Genomic DNA, 26,928 nt, shown 5'->3' on the forward strand with positions numbered 1-26,928 from the left:
AAAAGAATAACCAAATGAGGTATAAAATAATGCTATAGTAATAAAGCTAGATATTAAAAGGTCACTGTCCCCTTCTGGTAGTTTCCAGCTACACCAGTGGCTGACCATGGTTATGGATCATTAGGAAAAACTATGGTACAATCTATAAGAGCTCAGCAAGAGTTTTATATTTCTTAGTGAAAGTTCTTCAAATTGTCTCTTCGTACAGCTAAAACTAGAGACTTATGACAAAGTATTAGACTTACAGATAACCTCTATCAGTGAAAGAATCTAAGAGCCAGCAGGTTACAATCACTTTCAATTTCCAAGTGTGATTTTCTCCCCAACCTGCCCTCTCATTCTAGTGTGCTCATGCTTAGATTATACATGCTCTAATTTCTTAAAAATTTTGTTTATTCTTGCTTAGAGGCTGCTAAACTGCAGGCAGTCATACAAATGGAACCAATGACAAATGTGCTACAATTCTTTTACCAGGATCCACCAGATCGACCTTGTAAACAGCTCTTAACTGCTAAACTATACAACACGACTTCTATGTTGGGATTCTGAGTCCCCTGCACCTTCTCCTTCTCCTCTTTGTGGGAGGCTATTACTAGTTCCCCCTAGTGGAAACCCTGGTTGGCTATATTCATAGCAATCCTGCTGACTTTATAATTTGGTCCATGTATTAACTGTTTCTTTGGCTTTGTCTCTTCCACACTCAAGGCTGTGCAGCTACCAAGATGACAATGCCTGGCACCTATCGAGGGCCTTTAGATAGACTCTCTGGAGAGTAACTCTAACTGCTGATCACAACTATCACCCTCTTCAGCTACTTTCAGCCAGAACAGTCTTCGCCCTTTGCCCCCTTGAAACAGTTGGGCGTACTTCTTCAGAGCGGGAAATACTGCAGATAGGTAACTTAATTAGATATCTTGTAGGCAGGTAGACAGGGCCAGGAGGAGCCAACAGGAAGGACAATCAGGACACATTCGCTGAAAGCTAGAATTGTAAAAGGAGAGAAACCACACACCCTTGTGCGTCCCCAGGGGATAGAGAGCAGTGACTGATATTCTAAATAGGTATCAATCACCTGGATGGGGGGGGGGTCAACCCAGCCTCTCCAGGAAATATCCCTGACCCCCACCCTTACTGAAAATCTTTGTATGCTTGCTACGTGACTTGCTCCCCAATTTGACCCCCATTTAATCACTACTGCCTGGGTGACTGTACTTGTAATCTTATTGGTCATGGTTTTGTCCCATCTCATATCTGCCTTGTGGATTTCCATTGGGTCTTACAGTTTTGTCCCACTTTGTATCCGTCTCACCACATGGCTTTGCTGTATGGAACATCTTTGAAGAGTGGGGTGGGCGGGCAACCCACTTTCTGGTCACCCTTCTGTCTCTCTTGGGCAGAGGCTTTCTTTCTCTAAAAAGTTTTTTCCTACTCTTAAAAAAAAAACTAAGGTATATTAAAACAAAAAATTAGCTTACAAAAGGAAAGAGACTGACATCAAACTTCTCAATAGCAAAATATATGGAAAAGGAACACAGAGCAGTATTTTCAAGAAACTAGAAAAAAACATAACAAAGAAGGACTTTATACCCATGAAACAATCTTAAATATGCAAGAACTCAGGAATACTGTATCCACAAATCCGCTAGAGAAAATACTTTATCCATCTCAGAGAAGACTGAGGAAATTTCAGCAGTTGGTTAAAAATGAAAATATAAAATGGAACATCTAAAATAGGAATGAAGGTAGGAATAAATGTAGACCATATAAATGTTACATATTCTGAAACAGAATAAAGAATGCAACTAAAAAAGGAGAGAAGGGAGATGAAAGTAGACAAGAATATTTTAAATGATTGTCATGTAGCTTCTATAGGTATGAAGAAGACTATACCATTAAAAGATGACAAACCAGTTAGTAAATAACTAAAAAAATGGGTACCTAAGGGCATTATAAAGGAATAAGTACAAAGATAATCAACTACTAAACAGAAACATAAATCTTCCCAAATAAGTTTTAAAATGAGACTGAAAACCCCCATATCACTAGATACAGAAACATAGTTATAGAATATAAAATGAATAGCAATCATAAAATAGTTACAAATTTAACATGAACAAAGTTGTGAAAGAATTTAAATTGCCTATTTAAATAAAGAAGGGGTTGCAATCCTGAGATCAAAAAAGAACTCAAGCCAAGAAAGTATTACATGTGACAAAGGAGGACACTTTTAAATGCTCTAACCCATACTAGTTAAGAATTCTGTACAACATATAACAGATCAATCATCTTTACAAAGCAAAAATGATACCACTTGCAAAGAGATACAAACACACACTAAAACATATGAGGGTTTTTGTTTTGTTTTTTGAGAATTTGCAGCAATCCTCCTGCCCTGGCTTCCTGAGTGCTGGGATTGCAGGCATGGGCCACCATGCCCAGCTAAATGTATGAGATTTTAATACTGTAGCTCCAGTAAAAGACAAATCTACTGGAAAACTAAAATGAGTCAGATATATGATTCTCAAATATGATGAAGTAAATATAAACGTATGTAATGTACATAAATATATGTAATATATATAAAGTAATGTTGAACTCTTAAAAATACAACAAAAATGAAAGCATGAAGATAAATGAAAGTTTATTATAAAGGAAAAAAATGATAAAACCATAAATTAAAGCAGTAAAAAATGAGTTAATCCAGTTAATCAAAATTAAATACTCAAAAACAAAACAAAACAAAACCTGGAGGGAGAAAGTAAAATATTCAACTTGGTAATGACAGAAAAAAACTGTAAAATAGAAGAAATTTTTAAAAATCACATGCAACTTCCTTTCAAACCTCTACAGAAATTTATTTGAAAAACCTAGATGAAACTGATGGTTTCCAAGGAAAATAGTTTTCCAAAAATGGTCCAATGAGAAAGACATTTTTATTATGCCAGAAAGAAAACACTCAAAAATTACGGTAATGGGTTAAAGGGACATGGAAATTAGCTTAAAGATGTTACCATTGGCCTTTGAAGTTCATTATACACAAAAAGACAGTAACAGATTAAATTAAAATCCACTGGCCCACTATTAGTAAATGAAAAAGAAGGGAAAGGTACTCCTTACAGTAAAAGGACCACTAATAAATGCAGAAGAGATGATAAAGAAGCTAGAAAACTGCCATTTGGCACTATCATATTAACAACTGATTTACACCAGAATCATCAATGGATGTTGAAAGTAGCAGGTGAAAGTTTAATGAGGAAAACATCTATAAAATAAAAAAGAACACGGGAGTCGGGGATTTAGCTCAGTGGTTCCGCCGCCTGCCTTGCAAGCACAAGGACCAGAGTTTGATCCCCGGTACCAAAAAAATAAAAATAAATAAATACATAAATAAAAATAAAAAAGAACACAGGTATAAGACCACGTTTAACCTTGCATCATTATCTCCCATTCATAATGCAAAATGATCTTATTAACTTCTACAAAACTTCCAAAACTAAAATCCACAATATTTATTCTTAAAATTTCAACAAAGCAATTTAAATATTTTTATTAGTATACATTTGCAATACATCATAGTTACATTTATTTTGGGGGACTGGTATATGGTTACAGCAAATCCTGATTTTTTTTTTTATCCCCTTACCCCCATTCCCTATTCTCCCTCCTCGCCCCAAACCCGACCTTCTTCTCCATCTCCACCAAGTCTGCCTTTCTGTAAGTATTTGAAAATAAGTACTGGCTTTTAGAATTTACAAACCATGAGTCTAGAATGTAAGCAACAAAAATTTCAGACAATATTAATTTAACAGGCATTTTTCAAGATGTAATTATGCTTAAAACAATGAGGTCAAGTCATATTCCTAGATTTAACTTACATAAAATATATTAATGAAAAGCCTATTTATAGACTTGCATAATCTACAGCTGAGAGAAAGAAATGGTAAATTTTGTTAGGTCATTATTAAATAGGAAACAATGGAAATAAGCCACAAGAAAAAGAAAAAATGTGTATTTTCTAACTAAGGAAAACTATGCAAGTCATATCCTAACATGATGAATACTATAACAAGATTTATAATAAAAAAATTAAATGCCTAAGAAACCATAAAGTCAAATTTTGATCAAATTCTAGCTTAATACCATCATTTGAACAATGTTATCACAGTGTTTTTCTCTTTTTTTAAACTTTAAAACTTTTTTAAAGCTTTTACCTAACAAAAATCCCCAAATGGAATAAAATTGAATTTTCCAGGTTGAAACAACAGTGAAGTATCTAGAAAGTGTAGTCATCAACATTTCTTCATTCCAGGTCTCTACTGAAAAATCTAGGCCTATAGAGTTCATACAACTAAACAACATTTCTTAAAAAACATTATAAAGTATTTTGAATTATAAGAAGATACCATGTAAATACCTTAGAAAAACAATGTTTTATCAATCCACTTACCTACATTCCACATACAGGCTTGTCATCTTGCAGTGACATTTTATCCTAAGCATCTGAAAACAAGGAGGACATTCTCCAGGGTGACATGGCAAAACACATGGATGAGGACATCCCAGTGGCTGTGATTTAGAGCACCCTTCTTCACAACGAAGGCATTCTGGGCCGGCCTGAAAAGTTGGATGGAATAAATAACCTCAGTACACAAGCCTAACATTTCTACATATTAAAATTATAAAAGTTAGATATCTCATTAAGATGATGTAATAAAATGGTACATGCTCCCATTCAACTTAAAAATACTCAAGATGAAGAATATTAAGAATATCACTATACGGGCCAGGGATTTAGCTCAGTGGTTCCACCACCTGCCTTGCAAGCGCAAGGTCCTGCGTTTGATCCCCAGTACTAAAAAAAAAAAAAAGAGTAACACTATGACCATTATTCATACAGATTTTGTGCCTACAAGCCTTATCTTTAAAATTTAACTAGATGAAGTATCTCTACTAAAAAAACATAAATTACCTAAAAAAATATTCAGTGGCAGAAAAAGTAAAAAGTGAAACATTCTTGATTCATTTCCACCCAACAAGCACAATCATGACTGACCTAAAAAAAAAAAAAAATCACTAGGTATGGTGGCACACACCTGTAATCCCAGCTGCTCAGAGGGCAGAAGTAAGAGGATTATAAATTCAGGGCCAGCCTCAGCAACTATGCAAGATCATATCTCAAAATAAAATGGAAAAAAAGACTGGAAATGCAGCTCTTGGTAGAACACTTATCTGACATGCATGAGAACCTATGTTCAATCCCCAGTAATGCCAAAAAAAACCTTCACACTGTTAACACATAAATAATACAAATTAATAAACTAAAGTTGTATCCACAAATATACTTCAGTGTAACTTAACGGGGCACCTCTCTCTACTCTAGTGATTTGACAATGTAACTAGTATCAGCAATCTACCAAAGAACGTTAAAGATGTTTATTGCAAGATATTGTATTATTTATTTTCGCATGGAATACTTGAGCTAAAACATGTAAGAGAGCTATAGACATGGATACTAAGTGTTAAAGATTCAGCATTTTTATTATCATTCCTAAGTACAACCACTATTATAACAATCATTATATCCATAAAAGTCTAAGCTATTTGGCATTTAAGAATAAAAAGAAAAAGTCTTTCAAACTATAAAAAAAAAATCTATCAATAATTTTTATTTCTTTATGTTCAAAGAGTATATTCATCCATTGTACATTTACTCAGCATTTATCTTCCAGCCACCATTCCAAGAGCTAGGCATAGAGAAGAATAATCCCTGAAACTTACACATGGAAGTAAAGAACATAATATATGTCTTTGTAAGTACTGTAAGGAAAAGATAAAATGTCTTAAGAAAGTAGGATGGCAGAACAAGTGTAAAACCTGTCTGATCAAGTTCAGATTTCACTAGAAACTGAGTTAAATAAGTGAACACACCACAGGAATGTAGATTTATTGGATGCAGACATCCAGAGAGAAGGAACAGTAAGTGCAAAAGCTATGAGGTAACAAACAGAACATTCAAGAAGTAGCAGGAGCAGAAGTAGAAGTGGGTGAGCAAGAGAGAGAGGTGAGTAGTCAGAAGAGAGCTGGGAAAGGCAGTTAGACTTCAGAATGTTACAGAGCCTCACGGGCACCAGTTAAAGGTCTTTGGATTTTACTCTGAGAGTAACTGAAAGCTATTAAAGGGTTGTAAGAAGGGAGATATTACCTGACTTACATTTTTGAAAAGATGAATCTGGCTGATGTAGAAAACAGAAGTGGAAATGGAAGGTTAGTTGGAAAATACTATGAAAACGTAGGTAAGAGGTGATGGCGGCTGATATGAGGATATTAATAGAGGTTATGTGAAGTGATCAGATTCAGGATCTACTTTGAACATAAAGCTAACAGGACTTTTTACAGAACAAGAACAATGAAGATAAGAAATCAAGCATAATTCCTAAGCAACTGAGCAAAAACGACCTGTGCAACTGGGTAGAAATTGCAATACAACTTATTCAAATGGCAAAGACTAGCAAAGGAGTGGGCAATGAACCACAAAATATGCAAACATAACCAAAGTTAATACATACACACTTATTTCATTTGCTCTTCCCTGACTATGTGGTTATACCTACCTACAATAACCACTTAAGTAACATGAGCTATCAGACTGGGAGGTAAGAAATAAGGGACACTACTTGCTGGTTTACTACTCTATTTTATGATCACAGACAAGTCATTTGATAAAATTAAGTTTCAATTCTCCATGTACAAAACAAAAAATATACTTATGAGCTTATTCCAGCTATGAAAACCCCCCACTAAATTTATACATGTTAAACTATCTTTCTGGATTATTTTCAATATCAAATCCTATCTTTTAGAAAAGACTACCTTAATTGGGAACACAGCAAATCTGGTTATCAAGTATCTCATGTAGTTCTCATTAAACAAAAAAGAAAAAGTGAAATCTTAATCCATGAAGGAGTACTGGTACAATCTACAATAGTCAGACTTGAAAATGAGTTTCCCTGATTCATTTATGTTCTGGAAATCTAAGGAGGAAAGCCATAAAGCATTTATCTGCTAACTAGTTAAAGTACCTTTAATTCCTTTCATTATTTGCTAGATTAATTTTATAACTCCAATATTTTTTTCATTATATTATGTGTAAATTTTTATTGAAGGTCAAGGCATGGATCAATGAAGGAAGTACAAGTAAGATATTTACAGGTATAATTTGCACATAAACAAGAATGACACTCCATGCATTTATGTTGTGCATTACTATTACCAAGTAAAGGACTTAATAATGTAAGTAAAATTTTCAATAACAAACTCATATTAATTTAAACATCTATAAATTTAGTATTGCTTAATAATAAAATGAAGCTTAAAATGTCTGGTTTGTTCCTCATTAAGCTATTTGCTAATATTATTTATTAGATGAAAATCTAGGAAAAAAACATTATTTTAAAAATAAAGTTTAGTATTTAATATTTGATAGTTGCTTCCTGTAAAATTCCAAAATTTTTAGAGATTTCTGAAGTGCTGATTTCTCATGTGCTTTTAAAATGCTTTTAATGAATTATATATACATATGTATACCACACATATGGTATGCGGTGTTTATTTTCCAACAGGAGACTGAGAATCTATTAAAATTGTGAACATCATCTATCATGTGTCAGGTGTGAAAAATAGCTGAGAGTAAATGTTTTGACTAAACTCAGAGATATGGGAAGGAATAGAAGTGTCACTGTTACAATCTAAAAAGATTCATATTTTCTGAATTTTTGTCATAAAATCATAGCCCATGTATTAACACAGGTATAGTATGTAAAGAGTTCCACATTAAAAGGCACATTGCTACTACAAGGTGTCACAAAGATACAGAGCAACACATTCCAAGCTGTTCAAGTTGGGTGTTTCAAGAAAGAGAAGGAAGGAGAAGGAAGGAAGGCAAGGAAGAGACAATACACTAAAGCAAAATGAAAAAATATTTATGATCTAATTGTTGAAAAAAATATTTTAAGCATACTGTCTGCATAAATACACTCAATGTAAGGACAGTACCTTGTTTCTACTAGTGCAGCCATCAACTTCAGTTACTTTGTGGCATTCTTTCAAACATGTATGATTCTGACAATCTAAGATTCTTCCACAAACTCTCTTACAGGAGTAGGGCCCTACAGCATGGCATGGTAGTGGACTCACCTTTAAAAAAACAGGAAATTAGTGTAAGACACACACACACACCCATCTGGACTTCTGTTTGCAAAATGTATCTGCTATCATTTTAGAACAAATTTCACAAAGGTCTAAAATGCTTTCATTAATAATAACATTTATTACCAAAACCAAAATAACCTATCAAAAAGTTCCCCAAAAATTACATGACAGGGCCAGGGATTTAGCTCAGTGGTCCCACCGCCTGCCTCACAAGCACAAGGTCCTTAGTTCAATCCCCAGTACCAAAAAAAACATGACAAGAAGCAAAACATTATACTCCTAAAAGAGAAATTTAATATGACAAATACATATAATGAATAGAGATAATTCTCAAATAAAAACATAGTAATGTTTTTACATTAGTAGACAATCGTTTGTACTCTTTGTAACACTGAAATACAATATTGAAACTTTATTTCCAACAACTCTAATATAGAACAGGTATAGAATATGAACATTAAAAATTATGTCTATAAGAGCTCACCTCATGCTTCCCAAGACATTCCCTACAAAGAAAAAATGAAATGAAAACATTTTAGTTGCTTCACAAATAGTATCAAAAGCAAAAATGCTAACTGAATTTTACTAAAAACTAAAATTATATATGTAAATAAATGACTACAGTAATGTTACAGGATACAAAGTTAACAGACATAGGAAAATTCTTTCCTCTATACTAAAAATGAACAATTAGAATTTTAAATTATAAACATAACACTTTTATACTAAAATACAAAAAAACAAAATATCAGGTATAAATCTAATAAATATAAAATCAATATTAGAAAAAGCATAAGATGTTTATGAAAGAAATCAAAATTTAAACAAATGGAGGGGCTGGGGATTTAGCTCAGTAGTGCTGCTGCCTGCCTCTCAAGCGGAAGGTCCCAAGTTCGATCCCCAGTACAAAAAAATTAAAAAATGGAGAGAGATTAAATGTTCATTGATAGGAAGGCCAATATTGCTAAGATGTTACTTCTCCCCAATTTCATCTAGATTTAACACAATTTCAATTAAAATCCCAGTAAGTTAATTTGTAGGTAACAACCAGATTCTAAGGTCTACATAGAACAACAAACTCCAAACAGCCAACACAATACTGAAGAACAAAGTCAGAGGACTGACACTACCTGACTTCAAACTATAAAGCTATAGTGATTAAGAGACTGTGGTATTGGTGAAAGAACAGAAAAACAAACGAATGGAACAAAATAGCCTAGATATAGACTTACACAAATATAGTCTATTGATCTTGCACAAAAAGGCAAAAGCAAGTGACTACAGAAAAGATGCTTTAACAAATGGCTAGTGCTAGAATAAATGGGCATTCACTTATAAGAAATCTGGACAGACTTTCTAATAGTTAACTCAAAAAAGATCTACAGAACTAAAAGTAAAATACAAAACTATAAAACACAGAATATCTAGATGGTTTTGGGTTTAGTGATACGACTTTTTTATATACTACCAAAAGTATGATCCATAAAAGAAAGCAGGTAAGTTCGAATTAAACTAAAAATTTCTGCTCTACAACAAAATAGGAGAAATTGGAAAACATTCATCTGTAAAAGACATATCCAAAATATATTCAGAACTCAAACTCAACAATATGAAAGCAAACATCTCAATTTAAAAAGGGAAAAAACATCTAAACAGAGACTAGATAACTCATCAAAAGACCTACAGATGGCAAATAAGCATATGAATAGATGCTCAACATTATATGTCATTGGAAAATTGCAAATTAAAAATAAGATACCACTTTGCATCTATAAGAATAGCTAAGACCCAAAACATTGAAAATATTATATGCAGATGAAGATGTAGAGCAACAGGGGCTTTCTTCATGACTGATGAAAATATACACTGGGACAACTACTTTGGCAGACAGTTTAACAGCTTCTTACAAAGCTAAACATAAGCTTGCCATATGATCCAGCAATTCTACTTCTAAGTGTTTATCCAAATGAGCTGAAAACTTACATCCCCACAAAACTTTGTATAAATGTTTATAGCAGCTTTATTCTTAATTATCACAATTTAGAAGCAACCAAAATATCCTCCAATAGGTGAGTGGATAAACAAATTGCAGGACATCCATATGGTGGAATACTATTCAGTGATAAAAAGAAATAAGCTACCAAGCCATGAAAAGACAAAGAGGAACCATAAGTGCATTCAGCTAAAAAAGTCAATCTGAATACTATATAATTCCAACTACTGCATATGATGTTCTGGAAAAAGCAAATCTATTAATAATCAAAAACTTACCACAAAGAGAAGCTCAGGACCAGATGGCCTCACTGGTGAATTCTATCAAATGTTTAAAGAATTCACACCAATCCTTACAGAGGGACACTTCCCAACTCATTCAATGAGGCTAGTATTCCCTGATACTAAAACCAGAGAAAGGCATCACTAGAAAACTACAGACCAATACCCTGTATGAATACAGAAATAAAAATTCTCAATAAAATACTAGCAAACGGAATCCTACAACATGTAATAAGGATTATATACTGTGAGCCAGGTCATAGAAAGCTGTAGAAGAAAAAAATGAGACTGGAGTTTACAAATAAAGAAAACAAAAAAATCCTTCTTTAAAAGATCAGTACATAAGACATACCAATGTTAGATTTAGAATTTTACTTGTAGATAACAACCCCTTTTTCTAGTTTTATGTTGCTTCCTACAATTCTGTATGTCCTTTCCCTATAACCCATACCCTAAAAGTAGGAAACTTTCTGGGATTCCCTATTCCTCCAGGTTCAACTCCTTACAGCTCAATCCTCCTCATTCCCTGGCCCATTCAGGAAATTACTTTCTTTCATTTCCAACATTTCCTCTCAACACTCTCCTTCAAGTGTGCCATGTAAAACCTGGCTTCCGGGTATCCTTAGGGAGCTGGCCACTTAGCTCAGAAATCATCAGGAAAAGTAACAAATGATGAGCTTCTTGAGTGCATTTATACAACTGTTAGTAGAAGTTGTGATGAAAAGCTAAGGACATTAAATTTCAACTGAGGGAGAAGACTCAAAAACAGACAGCCATAAGAGGTTTATAAGCAGCTGAAAAGATACAGATGAAAAAGAATGAAGCTGAACTCAAAAACTAGTTTATAGGTAGGGCCTAAAATAATGTTAACTAGACAAGGCCAAGCGGTTGACTTAAGATGAATTGAGACCATGTCAAAAGTTCTTTTTTTAAAGATTAAAATTCTAATACTTACACAGGAATAGGAACTTGACATGGAGGACAAGGTAATGCAGTCTCAATAAACGCTGGTTCAGAAGGTTGCTCCCAAGGGCCTGTAGGTTGATGCTATGAGTCAAATGATAATTCAAAATGAGAAAGATTAAATCATATGTCCTTTATGAGAATCTAACAAAACAGTTCCCATGTATCCTCTGCTCAAGCAAGTAGAAATTTTTCCAAGTAATCAACAAATTGTGCTTACTGAAATAATTTTATTCTATCTCAATTACATCAGACTGTTCCCCTTCACACATATTCCCTATTACAGCAGATTCCAGTTTTTAAAAGGAAAAACAAAGACAGTATAGCCTCCCTCACCTCTTACAAGCCAAAAGGAGAATGAGAAGCATACTGTAAACTCCAACAAATGTGCTAGTTAAATTAATCTCCATTATTTTATTCACTGTTGTTCCTCATTGCCTTGACACATAGTCAGGGCTCCATATGCACTAGATAAGTGAATGAATCTCTAAGAAAACTAAGAAATCTTTATAAGCTTTAACCACAGAATATGATGGAAGCCTGATAAATTCATCTAAACAATGATTTTAACATGATTATCATACTGTATTTGCAAACATTTGCTTATTTATTGGTTTCTCTCCTTTTCTACACTATGAGTTTTTTTTCCTATGCTCGAGATTGAATTTAGGACCTTATGCTAAGTATAGACCTAGGCCTTATACTAGGAACCTCTTAAGAATCATATATTATGTTATATACTTATATCCAAAAAGTCCTTAATCATTATTTGTTGAATGACTAAATCAAGAAAATATATCTCACAGCAATGAATTGTTTCTTTAATAACACTGTTCTCTTACCTGGCCAGTCTGCTTTATTAATGCTTGATCATGACATGAAGCTGGACACGAGTGACCACATTTCTCCAAAACTTTTTGGCAAGGTTGATGACATGGTGGACAAGGACCAAAGTGACAGCGATGTTTTTCTTGACTGGTATGATGACATGTTGGTGGTCGACTAAATCATAAAGTGCAAATTCTTAAATTACTTTTGATCACTGAACAATTACACCTAAAGTGCAGTACCTACTTATATATCTTCTAAGTCCATGTAGAATGAGCATATTGTGAATATTATTATTTTAATACACTAAAGCAAAATTAAAATACTAACAATATTAAAAATGGATACAAATTTAAAGTGTAAGATACCAGACGAAAGTCTGTCAAAGTTCATACCAACCTGCACAGCTCTCTGCATTTGGGTGGTTTTGTGGTTCGTTCTCGGCCACAGGGCACTGTCACCTTTGCATTACCACAATTGCACTTCACATCTATAGTTTCTGGGCATGGATAGCAACTGCCTAAAAAAAAAGTCTGACACTGTAAAAGAAACTACCTTAATTACCAAATATCATCAATGGTAGAATAAATACATTTGGTACAAAGCATTTGTTAAATGCAAGAGCCTACAATAAGAATGAGAAAACTGACAGCAATATGAACGATTCTCGGCACATCATAAAAAGAATGTAGTATAAGTTTCCATTTACATAAAGTAAACAGGAAAAACTACTTTTTACTGTTCAACATCATGAAGAATACAAGAAGGGTTTTGGAAATGCTGATAATGTTCAATTTAATTACCTGTTTTCTGGTTACATGGTTATGTTCAGTTTATAAAATTTCATCAAGCCCTGCACTTATAATTTGTATACTTTTCTATACTAGTACCTCAATAAAGTTTTAGAAATTTCTTTAAAATTTGTTAAAAATTATATTTAAATGACAAACAACTGTTATTCAAAACTACAATAAGCATTCCTGTCTTCCGGTCTGTAAAACTGACCGACAATTTTTTCGCGGCGCCATTTTCTTTCTGCCACTGCCGGTTACGACGTTGAGCTAGGAATCAAACCCAAGACCTTGAACACACTCAGGAGGTTCTCCACTGGCCTTAGAGCAACGAAATAGAGCAGTAGCTGCAATCAAGTCCAGTCCTATCGAGCCTTCATGATGTTTCCCTTGGCCAAATGGGCGTTGCTTAATGGTCTTAAGAGGCAAATCATATTGCAGCAAGACAAACCCTTATGAAACACTCAACAAATTTTCATGACAAATATGGCAATACTGTGCTAGCTAGTGGAGCCATTTTCTGTGTTACTACATGGGTGTTTTGGGGCCGGGGATTTAGCCCAGTGGTTCCGTCGCCTGCCTTGCAAGCGCAAGGACCTGAGTTCAATGCCTGGTACCAAAAAAAAAAAAAAAAAAAAAGGGTGTTTTTAACTACACAGGTGGGAATAGTATGGAACCCATCTCTTGACGTCCAAGTCACCCTAAAAGAGTGGAAAAATAAATAATCATCACTATTTCTATAATACAGAATTGTTGCAAACCCAACTTGTTATGTACACACTCTAATGCTCATATAAAAATAGCACAACTGAAGAAATAAAATATATTTGAAATCATTAAAAAAAACTACAATAAGTAAAAAGAAGTCTTTGGAAAATATAACACTAATAATAGTTTTTTAGCCTTTTTACATAGATACTTCTATTCAACTACACTGTTTTTAGGAAACCCTCCCACTCCCCCACTGCAGTAGAAGCAACTTCTCCTTTGTGATCTAATGTTGGATATTACCAAGTACTTTCAACTTTCCATTTCTTGTGCTTTCTGAAAGACTAAATTCTAAACCCTCATTTTAGGCCATAATTCTAAACATGTCTCTTCTAAATATTTCAAAAAGAAAAGTTGCTAGGTTTCAACTTTTCTCATTTGCTAAACTTGTCCCTAAGAGACTCTGACATCATCTCAATGGCTTCCCTCCCATTCTAGTTTTCCCAGTAAGGAACTCCATTAGAAATGAAATAATAAGAAAGGAATAAGAGTCTTCATTAAGGAGTGAAAATCTTAAAAAACTGATGTCTGGGTATCAGGATCAAGCAAAACAATGGCCAGGATTTATTCTAATAAAAAATAAAATAATGATGGACAATACTCTGACCTACTGCCTCTAAAAGTCAAAAATAGCTCCTAATAACAAACATGAATTAAAAATTTTGATTCAAATAATGAGGAAAAGGCATCACAGAGAAAAACATAACAAACATAACATTTATTAAATTCTTAAATTTATACTTTTTAGTGTTTTGATAAGTATAATCCAATAATCTTATCTTGATGGTAATATGAGCCAAATTACCCTGACCCACATAATCAAGTTTTATTTGATCTTTCCTAAAGAATTAGATGTTACATTTTTCAAGCTAATAGTGCCATGTAAGTCTATGGTAATTCAGTGTGTTAAATCAATACCTGTACCTAGTGATAATTTTTCATTCATCATCAGCAATTCAAGAACTTATCAAACATGACCTTTTTTGCCACCCTAAAACTACATCACCATTTTAAAAAGTCTTAAAAATAATAAGGAATAATTGCCCTGAAGTCTTCCTATTGATTCAAAGAATTTGTTATAGACTCCTGTACAAAATGAAAGATAGTAATTAAAATAGTCTCCATAGTAATATTTCCAAAATTAAAAAGCAGTATACAAAGAATAATTATAGTGACCATTGGTCAATACCCAAAATGGACAAGATTCCAGTAATTCCAGAACCATAAACACAGATGACCTTAAACCTAAAAAAACTAAAACTCACATTTTCATACAATCATCAAACAAATATGCAATTGGTATCCTCTCCCCATGAATTATGGTATAATTTTGGTTATGAAGGCCATCTAGAATAATGAAAATGATATAAAAAATGACTCCAAATATTTCATGTAACTGTAAATTAAATAAACAATGAGTTATACAACAGTATTTTCCAAATACTTTATTAGGAGCTAGTAAATTTCTTTTGGAGCTAAAAAATATCATCTTAGAAAAATACACACTACCAAAAATATAGAACCTGAATCTGATCAAATCTCTAGACTCAACTAACAATTTATAGGAAATGAATAGGACAAAGAAATATGTTAACTAAGACAACAGGGATGCAACCTGAAAATTCCAGATTGAGAAACTAAATAAAGCAAATCTCTTCAACAAGTAAGTTGTAAGAGAAAAAAAGTGATAAAAGAGGAAAACTATCAATTAAGAGACTTCAGAGACACATTAACATGTCATATGTAACATGCCAATCTTATCAGGTTTTTGAGTCATACAAACTGAAGTAAAAACATAGACATCTATGAGAACTTGAACTTCAGATATTTGCTGACATGAAGAAATTACTTTTAGATTAAGAATCCATCTTTTAGAAATGAACAAGATGGGAAAATGTTTTCAACACTTCCCCATTACGTATGTTTGATCTAGCCTTTCTACAGATACTCTTGTTTTTTTGTTTTTTTGGTCCTGGGGATTGAACTCGGGACCTTGTGCTTGCGAGGCAGGTGCCGGAACCACTGAGCTAAATCCCTGGGCCCTACAGATACTCTTGATCAGATTAAAGATAATCTCTTATGCTTCTAGTGTCATATATGGATTTTGGATTTTATCAGCCATTTTTTAGACATTTACCTAGATATTTTATTTTCTCCTTTAATTGGTTACCACAGTAAATAATTATTAGACTAATAGTAATCCACTCATACATTACTGAAATAAACCCAACTTTGTTATGACAGACTAAAAATTTGGTGACCTAATATTCTAGTATTGGATAGCTGGATTTGAGTAGCTAAAACTTTAAAATTTTTACAAATATGTTCACATATTGACTTGCAAGTTTCTCTTACTTTCCTTGTCAGTCAAAGCAATGAATTGGGCATATTCTTTTTTTACATATACTATAAAACAGTTTAGGAAGAAGCTTAATTGTTCATGTTATAAATGTTTATTAGTTTAAAAAATCATGTAAAATTAAATAGGCCTGGTACAACTAGTCAAGTTTCCTACAAAAAGGCCAGTGTTTTAACAATGGTCTACTGGACCTTATCCATATTCTCATTTCCTCAGCAATCCCTAAACTACCATTTTTTTGGTCTCATGTCCCACCATTTGTTCCCTTTAGCACTCCACTTTGCACACTGCTTTCCAGCCTGAAACACTACTTCAGACTCCCATTTCCATGTGGCTTGATCCTTTACTTCTTTCAGTTCTCCTCTCAAATGTCATCTTTTCAGAGTTCTCTCCTTGACACAGTATTTAAAATAGTACACAACCATCCCCACAACCATAATTTTACTCTACCTTTCTTTTAATAATTGTCTTATTATTATAAATAGCTTGTTATTAATAGCTTATTAATTATTTAGATTTTATCAAGGAGAGTCTTAATAATTAACCACTAGCTAACAGCTTATATTAATTTATTTATTTGGATTTTACCAAGGAAAGTCAAAAATTAAGTTCCATATGAACAGAGATTTCAACAATTTTTTTTTTTGGTACTGGGGATCGAACTCGGGTCCTTGCGCTCACACAGTAGGCAGCAAAACCACTGAGCTAAATCCCCGGCCAAGACTTCACCAATTTTGTTGACTCATACAATCCCAGTATCTGATACTTAGTAGATGCTCAAAGATGTCATTGTAATAACTTAGGACACAATTTTCAAAGCATGATCTAGAGACACTAAGGGTCCAAGACCCATTCAGGGAGGCCACAAGGTCTCACATGCATAAAACAGATTTTCCAGAAGCTAGTAACAAGTAGTATCATAGAAGACTGAATGAAGGAGCAAACATGTGAATCCAGGTACTATCTATTAAGCTAGACAATTAAGAAATTTTCAAGAAATACCAATCACACTATTTCTTTTCAGAAAAATTTTCATGAAGAAAGTTATTTATATTAAGATGAAATGTGTCTATTATTTCTACTTAAAAGCATTATTACATTTTGTCTGAATATCAAATATAATGTCAATAGATAAAGCCATATAACAATAGTTTGCTGGAGTCACAAAAATAATAAAGAGTTCCTCAGACTAAAATATTTGAGAACCACTGCCTTAGATATATCCAATCCCTTACTAAATTTCATATAATGTATAAAATTTAGAATAAAATTGAAAAATTTAAGAACATCTTTTGAACATCTCAACTTTTAAGATGTGTGGAGAAGGCTAAAAGGAAGCAGAGAAATAACGACAGTGTTATAGAAACACAGTACAGAACATCTGTAATATTACAGAAAGAATAAAACTTATATTCAGAAGACTTGAGTTCAAATTTGTGTATATGCTATACTAGACATTTCCCAGAGTAATTCACTGAACCCTCTTTAACTTTACCACCTTCTTCATAAAATAGGGGGATTGGTAACCACTGCATATACTTCCCTCTCAAGGTCATTAGGAGGTAAGAAAGGTAATAAAATGTGAACGCTCTTTATCACTAAGTAAATACAAACACAAAATTACAGCTACTGTTAAATTTTACCTCTGTGGCAGACAGACGGACACTTATGGTTTCTGCATCCTAAAGTCCGTCCACAGTTTTGATCACAAGGTGGACAATTCCCAGGGCAGCACTGAAGAGAAAGCAATATACAAAGAATAGATAATTGGAAAACCCATGCATAATAGAATGTCATTACAAGGTATTCACAGAACTTACGGAGAGTAAAAGATATTTCTTTTTACTAAGAATGAAAATATTCAAGAGTATCAACATTCTTCTGGTGAGTAGATACCCTGTATTAAAAACTTCCAGTTTAGCCAGGGATTTGGCTCAGTGGCACCATGCTTGCCTCCCAAGCGCAAGGTCCTGAGTTTGATCCCCGGTACCGCAAAAAAAAAAAAAAAAATTCCAGTTTAAATAGACAATGACCTAATTTAATAAAATCAAACTAAATTTTCTTTCCCTTCAGTTAATGACTCTTCTGACTTAAAATATTTCCATCAGATAACTTAATTTATTTTTCTATGCAGAGATTCACACTAACCAAAGGAATGGGTCTAGTCAAATGCCACAGGTAATTTAAGAAACTGGTCTGGCTATTTTTATAAACTTAATTAAAACTATTTCAATGTAGAGATTAGTTTGGCAGTTATTATCAAACCATGAATCAGAGTACCTTTCTCCTGCACTGATGCTTCTGACAGTCACGCATCTTAACACACTTAGTTTCACACAGATAAGGTTTATGACATGACATTCGTTTTGTATGCTTTCCACAGCGACAATGCTTTTCCACCTCCTGGAAAAATCAAATGAATGGCATTAAAACTGAGCTTTTTTAATATTTTTTTCCTACGGTGTAATTTCTGTAATTACTAAATCATCATGGACAAAAATCTTAATAGCAAACAATACGAAAGACTACCAAAGCCAAATCTCCTAAAATATTTTGTTTATATCTTACTTCGTTCTAAAAAGTACTTCATACAACTTTGTTACTAAATTTAACAGCAATCTAACATTAAGCAGTTTAAAAAAAAAAACTACACATTGAAATTACCTACATCTAATTACAATCATAATATCCTCCGTGTCATAGTACAGCAAGAAAACTGGATTATCTAGTAAGCTAAATTGCTGACCTTGTACTAAGGTCCAAAATGTTATGCATTACTTTAAAGTCTCAAGTCTAGGGATTTGTTTCTTTCCATCACTGCTCTGAATGTTCTGGAAACAAACAACTGGACTACAAAAATGAGAACATTAAAACTTTTACCAAGCAACAAACAAAAAGGTAATATTTAGGGCCAGGGATTTAGCTCAGTGGTTCTGTCGCCTGCCTCGCAAGCGCAAGGACCTGAGTTCGATCCCTGGTACCAAAAAAAAAAAAAAAAAGGTAATATTTAGATTTGACTGCTGGCATACTGTACTGCTTCTTACCATAAACATTAGGTCACAAAACTCATACAGATCATGACATAAATTTATATGAAAGTAAGTAATGGAAAACAGTAACAGGATAATCTTATTGATAAATTACAATAGTTAACTCTTGAAAGCATAATTATTACAGATTACTAACCTGTCTACATGTTTCACAAGGACCTCGGTGACAACGCTGTGAGCATCTATGGATTCCACACTCCAGTACTTTGTCACAACTATCTCCACAAGTTGGTACATCTTCTGTACAAGGCAAAGAAAATTCTAAAAGCAAACAAAACATCAGTGTTAACAAGACACATTATTACTTTATTATTAACCCTAACAAACTGTCATATTCTTTAAGCTCCCTGAGGAAAGACAGCCCTTTCAAACTATGAAGATTTGACCACATAAGTACTGGAAAAAATTACCTTTAATGAAAATAACCCCTAGTATTTGTGAAGGTTATACTTTTTAAAAAAGAAATTTGGCAAATGACAAGTTACCATCCCTAAGAAATATTTTATGGGCTATTCAGAAATAGTTATGTAAAAAAGATATGTACAACTCATGAATTTCCACAAAATACAGAATTATTCTTTTTTAACTTGCTCTTACCTCACAGGATGTTAAAAAGATAGAAACTTTAGAATATTACAAAACTCACCTTAAGCAAACTTATTATGATAAGTACTGTATTAGAAATAATCTTAAAAATATGAATATTAGTGGAGAGTCAAGGAAGCTAACTCAAAATAAAACCCAACTATGCTGTTATCTCATAGCAGCCAAAAATAAATTTGACCTATAACCTCATTCACAACAGTGATAATAGCACAGCCTCCTCCCTTATTCATATCCCCCATCAGAATCAGGTATCTGTTATTACTGATAACTTACAATGATACATCATCATCACCCAAAGATCATGATTTACATTAGGTTCACTCTTTGGGTTGTGAACCTTTTGGGTCTGGATAAATGTATAACATGAATCCACAATTGCTGTATCACCTGTACTAGCTTTACCACCCTAAAAAATCCTCTGTGCTCTGCCTATTCATCTCTTCCTCTTCCTAAACCCTGACAATTACAGATCTTTTTTCTTTTGGTACCAGGGAATCAAACTCGGGTCCTTGTGCTTGCGCAGCAGGTAGCAAAACCACTGAGCTAAATCCCCAGCCCAATTACAGATCTTTTAACTAGTTCCATAGTTTTGATTTTTCCAGAATGTCATATACTCGGGAGTCCTATAGTACATGGCTTTTTCAGATTAATTTGTCTCACTTAGTAAAATGCATGTGTGTTTCTTCCATGTCTCTTTATGGCATGATAATTCACTTCCTTAAAAGAAAGTCTTACTTGATTTTTGACATGGACAGAACCTTTTCCCAGATCGAGGACATTCTCCACAAGCACCAACATGGCAAACTTGCTCACAAGTATGATTAGCACATGGCAGTGTTTTTCCACATACCTAAAATAATATAAGCACTAGTGAAAATTTTAAAATTTAACAAAAGATTTTGTACAAAATATAATCCATTTTCAATCACAAATAATTTCTTTATGTTCCTCGCATTATATAGATGACATATGTGTATGCACATATATATGTACACACACATATATTTCCTATGTACCAAAGAGAATATTTTTAAAAGATAATAAAGGAAAAAGTACATACAGCTTTACATGGTCCTTCAGCCAAATAGTATTAAAACCATGCCAATCACGATGGAGCAGGAAATACTTATGGCCACAAGGTGGTTTAAACACTGTCTCACATACTTGGCCACATGAGTGAAGACAAGCGAACTACAGAGTTATCAACCCTACTTCCTTAATGGGATTAACTCAAGGAGGAGGAAAAGTGTTGGATCAAAAAAGGGAAAGGGAGTAAGGGAGGGAGAACTAACAAAAAAAGACTGAAAAGTAAAAATGTACTGAATTCAAAATTAAAAACAAGTAACTATTACTTCAACAACAATTTTTCAATAATTAAAAAACTAAATTGAAAAGTAACTTCCTAATACAGGATTTAGTTCAGCTGAGTTGCTTACCTTTTATCTAGCTAAACCTAACTAGTATTTCTGTCTTCTAGTGGTTTATGCTTCCCACACTGCTAATATACCCCTGAAAATGCATACACACTTACTTGATCACAGTGCCACACTGGACTTGCACAGCTTCTTTCAGCTACTTTTTTGCCACAGATACATTTTTGTCTACTAACCCTTGGACAGGGTTTACAACTTCCTAAAATCAGAATGATAAATCAGCAAACAAACATTATAAAAACTGCTTTGACTTTTGCTTAAAGTCAGAATACCCAACAGGTACTGCCTTTTACCTGCATGACAAGGATTTTCACACTTATGTTGCCCACAAAGCAACTTTTGCCCACATGGCTGCTGGCAGGACCATTCCTTGGCACTGCATCTACGAGGGATAGGTTTTGCTTTCTTACAGTAACAAGTGGTTGTGACCATTTTTGGACAAGGTGGGCAAGGACCTAGAATGCAATGAAGAAGAAAATCAGAAGAAATGCAAACTTTTCATTCCTATACCCATAAGTAATTTCTAAAACTTTATTGATGCTTTAGAAGGCAATCCCTTTTAATATGTTCTCATGGTAAATTTCAGTTCTCAATTCAACACTCACAATTTTTTTTACCTCAACATCAGGAAAAATAACCACCCACAAACAACTAATAATGCAGTATGTAACTCACCTGGATGACAGAGGAGTAAACACTTATGGCCACAAGGTGGTTTAAATTCTCTCTCACACACTTGACCACATGAGTGAGGCACAAGCCATGGATCTAAAGGTGGATCTTCTACTTTTCCACAATAGCAATAGTACCTACTAGGTGTTTCTGATCGTTTGTATTCAAACCTACACTTTGGACTATACAAAAAAGAATGAAATTATTAAAGTTAATATCATCTTTGCCAGGGATTTAGCTCAGTGGTTCCAGCGCCTGCCTCACAAGCACAAAGTCCTGAGTTTGATGCCTGGTACCAAAAAAAAAAATCATCTTTAAAAGCAACATGAGAGAGAGGAATATAAACATTCTTATTAACAGACTACTTGATTAATTTCCATTTTTACATTAGTAAATAAAAACCAAGATCTTATCTGTTTAACCATCTAATACATCTCTGTACAACCTAATTCCCTGAAATGCTGGGATTGTTTTATACCTGCATTGTTCAGTACAGTAGCCACCAGCTACATATGGCACTTGAGATGTGGCTAGTGTGTACAACTCAGCAAAGATCAGAATTTTTCTCTCATATTATTTAAAAACCTAAATAGCTACATGTGGGAAGTTGCATACATTAAATATACATATCTAGAATACAGGTACAAAATAAAATAATAGTAGCTTCTACTAATTACATAGAACTTCATTCTTGAGTTATTCACCTAGATTTTTACAAAGTTCAAGTTAGCAACAGCAAACAAAGGCAGAAACAGGTTAAATCTAAAATAGAGGAGAAAACTTGAAAATAAACAAGGAATCTTGTCATTTTCAACAGCTAATACAAAACAGTCGTGCTACAAATGTCCCAAACTCAAAGAAAAATTCAAGTATCATTTAATATTCTCTGCTAAAGCAGAAAGATTTGCAACCTTCATTAAAATAAGTAAATTTTGGCACTAAAAATGTCAACCTCTAGCTCTTATTAAAAATTCAATTGTGGATCATCATAGACACTCCATTCCAAAAAAGATGGTCTAAGCCTTACTATCTCCTGAATAACTGAGTACAGTTAATATACTACAGTAGGACAACAGTTTTGCATAATCACTTTAATTTCTTCTATATCAAAAACTGCTTTCATTGTCACGAGAACAAGTTGATCCCAAATAAATACTACACTCAGTGGTGCCACCGCCTGCCTCGCAAGCACAAGGTCCCGAGTTTGATCCCTGGTACCAAAAAAAACCACAAAAAAACAAATACTACATCATAAATCTTCAAAATGACAAAAGATATGTGTTCTTATAATTAAAAGCCAAAAACAAATATGTCTCATCTGTTACAGATAACTTCTATTTTGCTCAAGGAGTTAAATTACTCTTTACTAAAAGAAAAACATTTGCCATTGCTTTCAGCTATGAAGGTGTATATTTTATGTGTGTGTACTTTTAATAAGCTTGAATGTGAACAGCTCACAGGTAACTCACCACAATAACACTGGCCATCAGTACTGAGACAGAACTATTTCAGTGAGAGCAAATGCATGAGGTTCAAAAGAGTAATGGAATGCCAGTAATGAAAAGTAATGATGCTATCTGTATCTTGTTCACCAAGAGGCAATGTTTTAGTAGAAATGAAAATTTTAAATTTTTTATTGCCATAAAACATCTAGTTTTAAACTATTAACATTTTTACCAAGTTCTAGCTCCATCTTGACAAGAATTAAAACAAATTCCCAACCAGCACAGCCTTTTCTTTTTAAAAACTGTGATATCTGGAGTGTAAAGAACACTGCATAGTTGATTAAAGTCTTGTTCCTTTTAGATTTAGAAAAGCCACAGCAATTCATTGTTCTCTTAACTGCTACTTTCCTGTCCTGTGGCAAAATAACTACATAAAATAGAAATGAGAAGAATAAGAGTGAAAAGAAAAAAATGCATGTAAAGATTAAATCTCCAAAACTTAACAAATTAGAATATCTGCTTTAATTTGGCACCTAATAATTACTAAATTTCCTTTACCACAAAGTACATTATACACAGTAGCAAACATAGACTTTGAAATTTTAAACTGTTTCAAAGACATGTGTATTCAAAGAAGAAAAAACAAATATCTCTAAAGGCAATACTGTAAGACAAAATTCACTTAGAAAAATAGAGAAAGCACTAAATTTAGAAGTCAGAAATCCTAGGTTTCAAATCTACTACTTAAGAGGAGTCTGAAACCACTGCACCATCATCACTGGTAATAGACAAAATCTCTCACTGATTGCCTAGAATTATTCTGAAAAAGTGATTCCTACATCTAAATATTTTTTTAAAACTGCACCACCACAATTTTACAAATGTATCAGTAGTACAATAATAACGGGAGGTCTGATGTAGGTCCAGGTTTTGTGAGGACTGAATTTAAACAATTTGGGGGTATCTGTTAAGAAATAGAACACAAAATTATAAACATACAATTAGTTACAAAAGTTAGAAAATGTGAACACACAGAACCCCTGAGCTTATGTTTTATTACCTCAACAATCTACCCCTCTGTGTTGCCAGTATATATAAATTTTTATGGACATTATTAGCAGATATAGAGAATTTCCTTCCACTTCTCAACTCTTTCTCAAAATATAACAAAAACAAAACAAAAAGTGCAAGATCAAATAATCAAGAATAAGTAAAATTTATAAATGCAGAAAAATTAATTATATCAGATAATACAAACTTGCAATTTTGAGATTTCAAGGATAAAATCGAGAAGCCTATGATTAAAATGCCAGATGACAATCTCGTAAAATGTGATACTAACGTACACTAACAGAAATTCCAGAAGAGAGGTACCAAATTATGAATTACTCAGTTCCATAGGAATGAAAAGTCCTTCAAAAACTTCAGAGTTGTTTTGATAGAAAAAATAAATTCTGAATGATTTGATATCATAGCAGTTACACAAATTGTAGGAAAACAACAGGCTATCAAAATAGCCTTCATAAGCCAAATGACTAATTGAAGGATAAACTTGAAACTTTCAATGAGGTAACTTAATGTTCTACAATTTTCATGTATTCTGCAACTTAAAATCCAACTAATATGAAAAAGTTACCAAGGCCACGGATAATCTCTCGTTCCAAAATCATCATCCGTCAGAGAAGAAAGAAGAAACTGGCTATCTTTAGCCCACTTCTGGATACAGGGCATGTGAAATATACAGAAACATCCCATACAGCTCCAAACCTAAAGCAAAGATGTCAGAAATTACCTTGCATGCAATGATTTTTGTCAATTTCTTAGTACCTTAAAATAAGTATCACACTAAAGTATTTTCAATCTAAGAATTAAAGAAAATAATTTTCCCTCTCATACAATAGAAGAAATATAACTTATAAAAATATATTTAAGGGCCGGGGATTTAGCTCAGTGGTTTCAGAGCCTGCCTTGCAAGCACAAGGTCCCGAGTTCAATCCCCGGTACCAAAAAAAAAAAAAAATGCAAAAATATATTTAGGTATAAAACATTTTAAAGAAAAATATCATTAGTCACCAAGATTTAATCAACTAGAAATAACTACAATTAGAATTCTGGACAGTTTTCACTTTCTTTTTAATATAGATTTCTTCCTTTTTAAAAATGAAGTCATACTGGAACAAACTCGTAAGTTTACAGTCTTCTGTTCCAATATGGTAAGCTTTTATACTGATCAAATATGTTTATACAACATGAAATTCATAGCTTTACAGTATGTCATTGATGGCTGTTAATGATAAACAGCCCACTGCAGCACATGTGTCATAAGTTCACCACCATTGAGGTACATCATATCGACTCATGTACCATAATTTAACTTCTTGGACATTAGGTTATTTCCAAATATAACAGTACAAAAGAATCCTCAAGTATGTACATATATCTCTATATAGCCTTTCTGTTAAAGGAAACCTATTAGTCTAACACTCGGTGCTAATAAATGAGCAAAAAATGAAAATATATAAAATTGAAAGGCTAAATAATTTTTAATGCCTGCCAATACTAATAAAATGGCAAAAATCACTTTTTCTTTCCTTATAACATTTTGCAGTTGTCTGAAATAATCAGACATACTGTATAAGCTGGCAAAACATAAAAGGAGCCAACTTCTTAGCTTATAATCACCTCAAACAGTGCCTGAGATAAGCACTTGGATGTAAGAGACAAGATAAGAAAGAAGTTGAAAAGAAAAATTTGTGCTATTATCTGTATCTTTTTTGTAAGAATCGTTTTGGTTTAGGTCTTATAGTGTAACTAGTTTGAAGATGACAATACACAGTGTAATAACTACTGTTATTATTTTATTATTTGGTTATGAAATTTTATTTTTCATAAAATAAGAAATGCCAATAAATGTTATACTAATACACTGATTTGATTCGTACTCAGGGCCACAGCTGCTCAATCTTACAGAGTCCCTCTAGAAAGCCATGTAAAACATTCCTTAGATTACCCTGGTCCCACCCTAACAAACAGGAGGCTGGGACATTCAACCACCAATTCCCAATGTTGCCCCACGTGACATTAACGCTTCAGTGCTGCACTACACCTGTAGATTGGCTGAGTAGGTTCCCAATGAAAATACCTTAGGATGGGGTGGAAAACATAACCCATCCACAGATCAAGGGTTTAGACTATATCCGCATGATGCAGAGAGACTGTTTGTTCACTACACCTGAAATCAAAGTAGCCCAACCAGATGTGACTCTGAGCACCACAACACCTGCATCTGCTACACTATCCTGCCCAACCTGAACAGGTTAAACTTCTCATTCTCTCTATACTACCAATCTGTTTTATCTAGCCTGATTTTCTTCCTATAGGCAACAAAGCTGTAACTCCTTTTTAATTGTTTTCATTAATGACCTTTTAAATTCAGATACAGTTAACTTCATCATTAGGCTACAGCTCCTCTAAGGACATGAATTATGCCTGAATCTTTCCATACTCAATGACCTTTGTCACTTCCCACAA

The 26,928-nt window shown here is 33.4% G+C and overlaps 1 protein-coding gene across 1 annotated transcript in view; it reads right to left on the bottom strand.

The window, feature by feature from the left end:
* Nfxl1 (nuclear transcription factor, X-box binding like 1) overlaps positions 1-26,928 on the bottom strand; it is a 54,619-nt gene that overhangs the window by 19,504 nt on the left and 8,187 nt on the right. The window contains exons 5-18 of the mRNA XM_004849760.4: positions 25,034-25,164; positions 21,956-22,134; positions 21,574-21,735; positions 21,379-21,479; positions 20,583-20,697; positions 19,378-19,502; positions 18,472-18,594; positions 17,835-17,925; positions 12,673-12,793; positions 12,288-12,447; positions 11,438-11,529; positions 8,693-8,714; positions 8,053-8,193; positions 4,448-4,614 (exon numbers count right to left, since the gene is read on the bottom strand). Of these exons, the coding sequence (XP_004849817.1) occupies positions 4,448-4,614; positions 8,053-8,193; positions 8,693-8,714; positions 11,438-11,529; positions 12,288-12,447; positions 12,673-12,793; positions 17,835-17,925; positions 18,472-18,594; positions 19,378-19,502; positions 20,583-20,697; positions 21,379-21,479; positions 21,574-21,735; positions 21,956-22,134; positions 25,034-25,164 (1,730 nt within the window). The remainder of the gene's footprint in view (positions 1-4,447; positions 4,615-8,052; positions 8,194-8,692; positions 8,715-11,437; positions 11,530-12,287; positions 12,448-12,672; positions 12,794-17,834; positions 17,926-18,471; positions 18,595-19,377; positions 19,503-20,582; positions 20,698-21,378; positions 21,480-21,573; positions 21,736-21,955; positions 22,135-25,033; positions 25,165-26,928) is intronic.

The sequence above is a fragment of the Heterocephalus glaber genome, unplaced genomic scaffold (genome assembly GCF_053883595.1).
Source record: "Heterocephalus glaber isolate CG9 unplaced genomic scaffold, H.glaber_assembly_v1.0 deba00001509, whole genome shotgun sequence".
NCBI lineage: Eukaryota > Metazoa > Chordata > Mammalia > Rodentia > Bathyergidae > Heterocephalus > Heterocephalus glaber.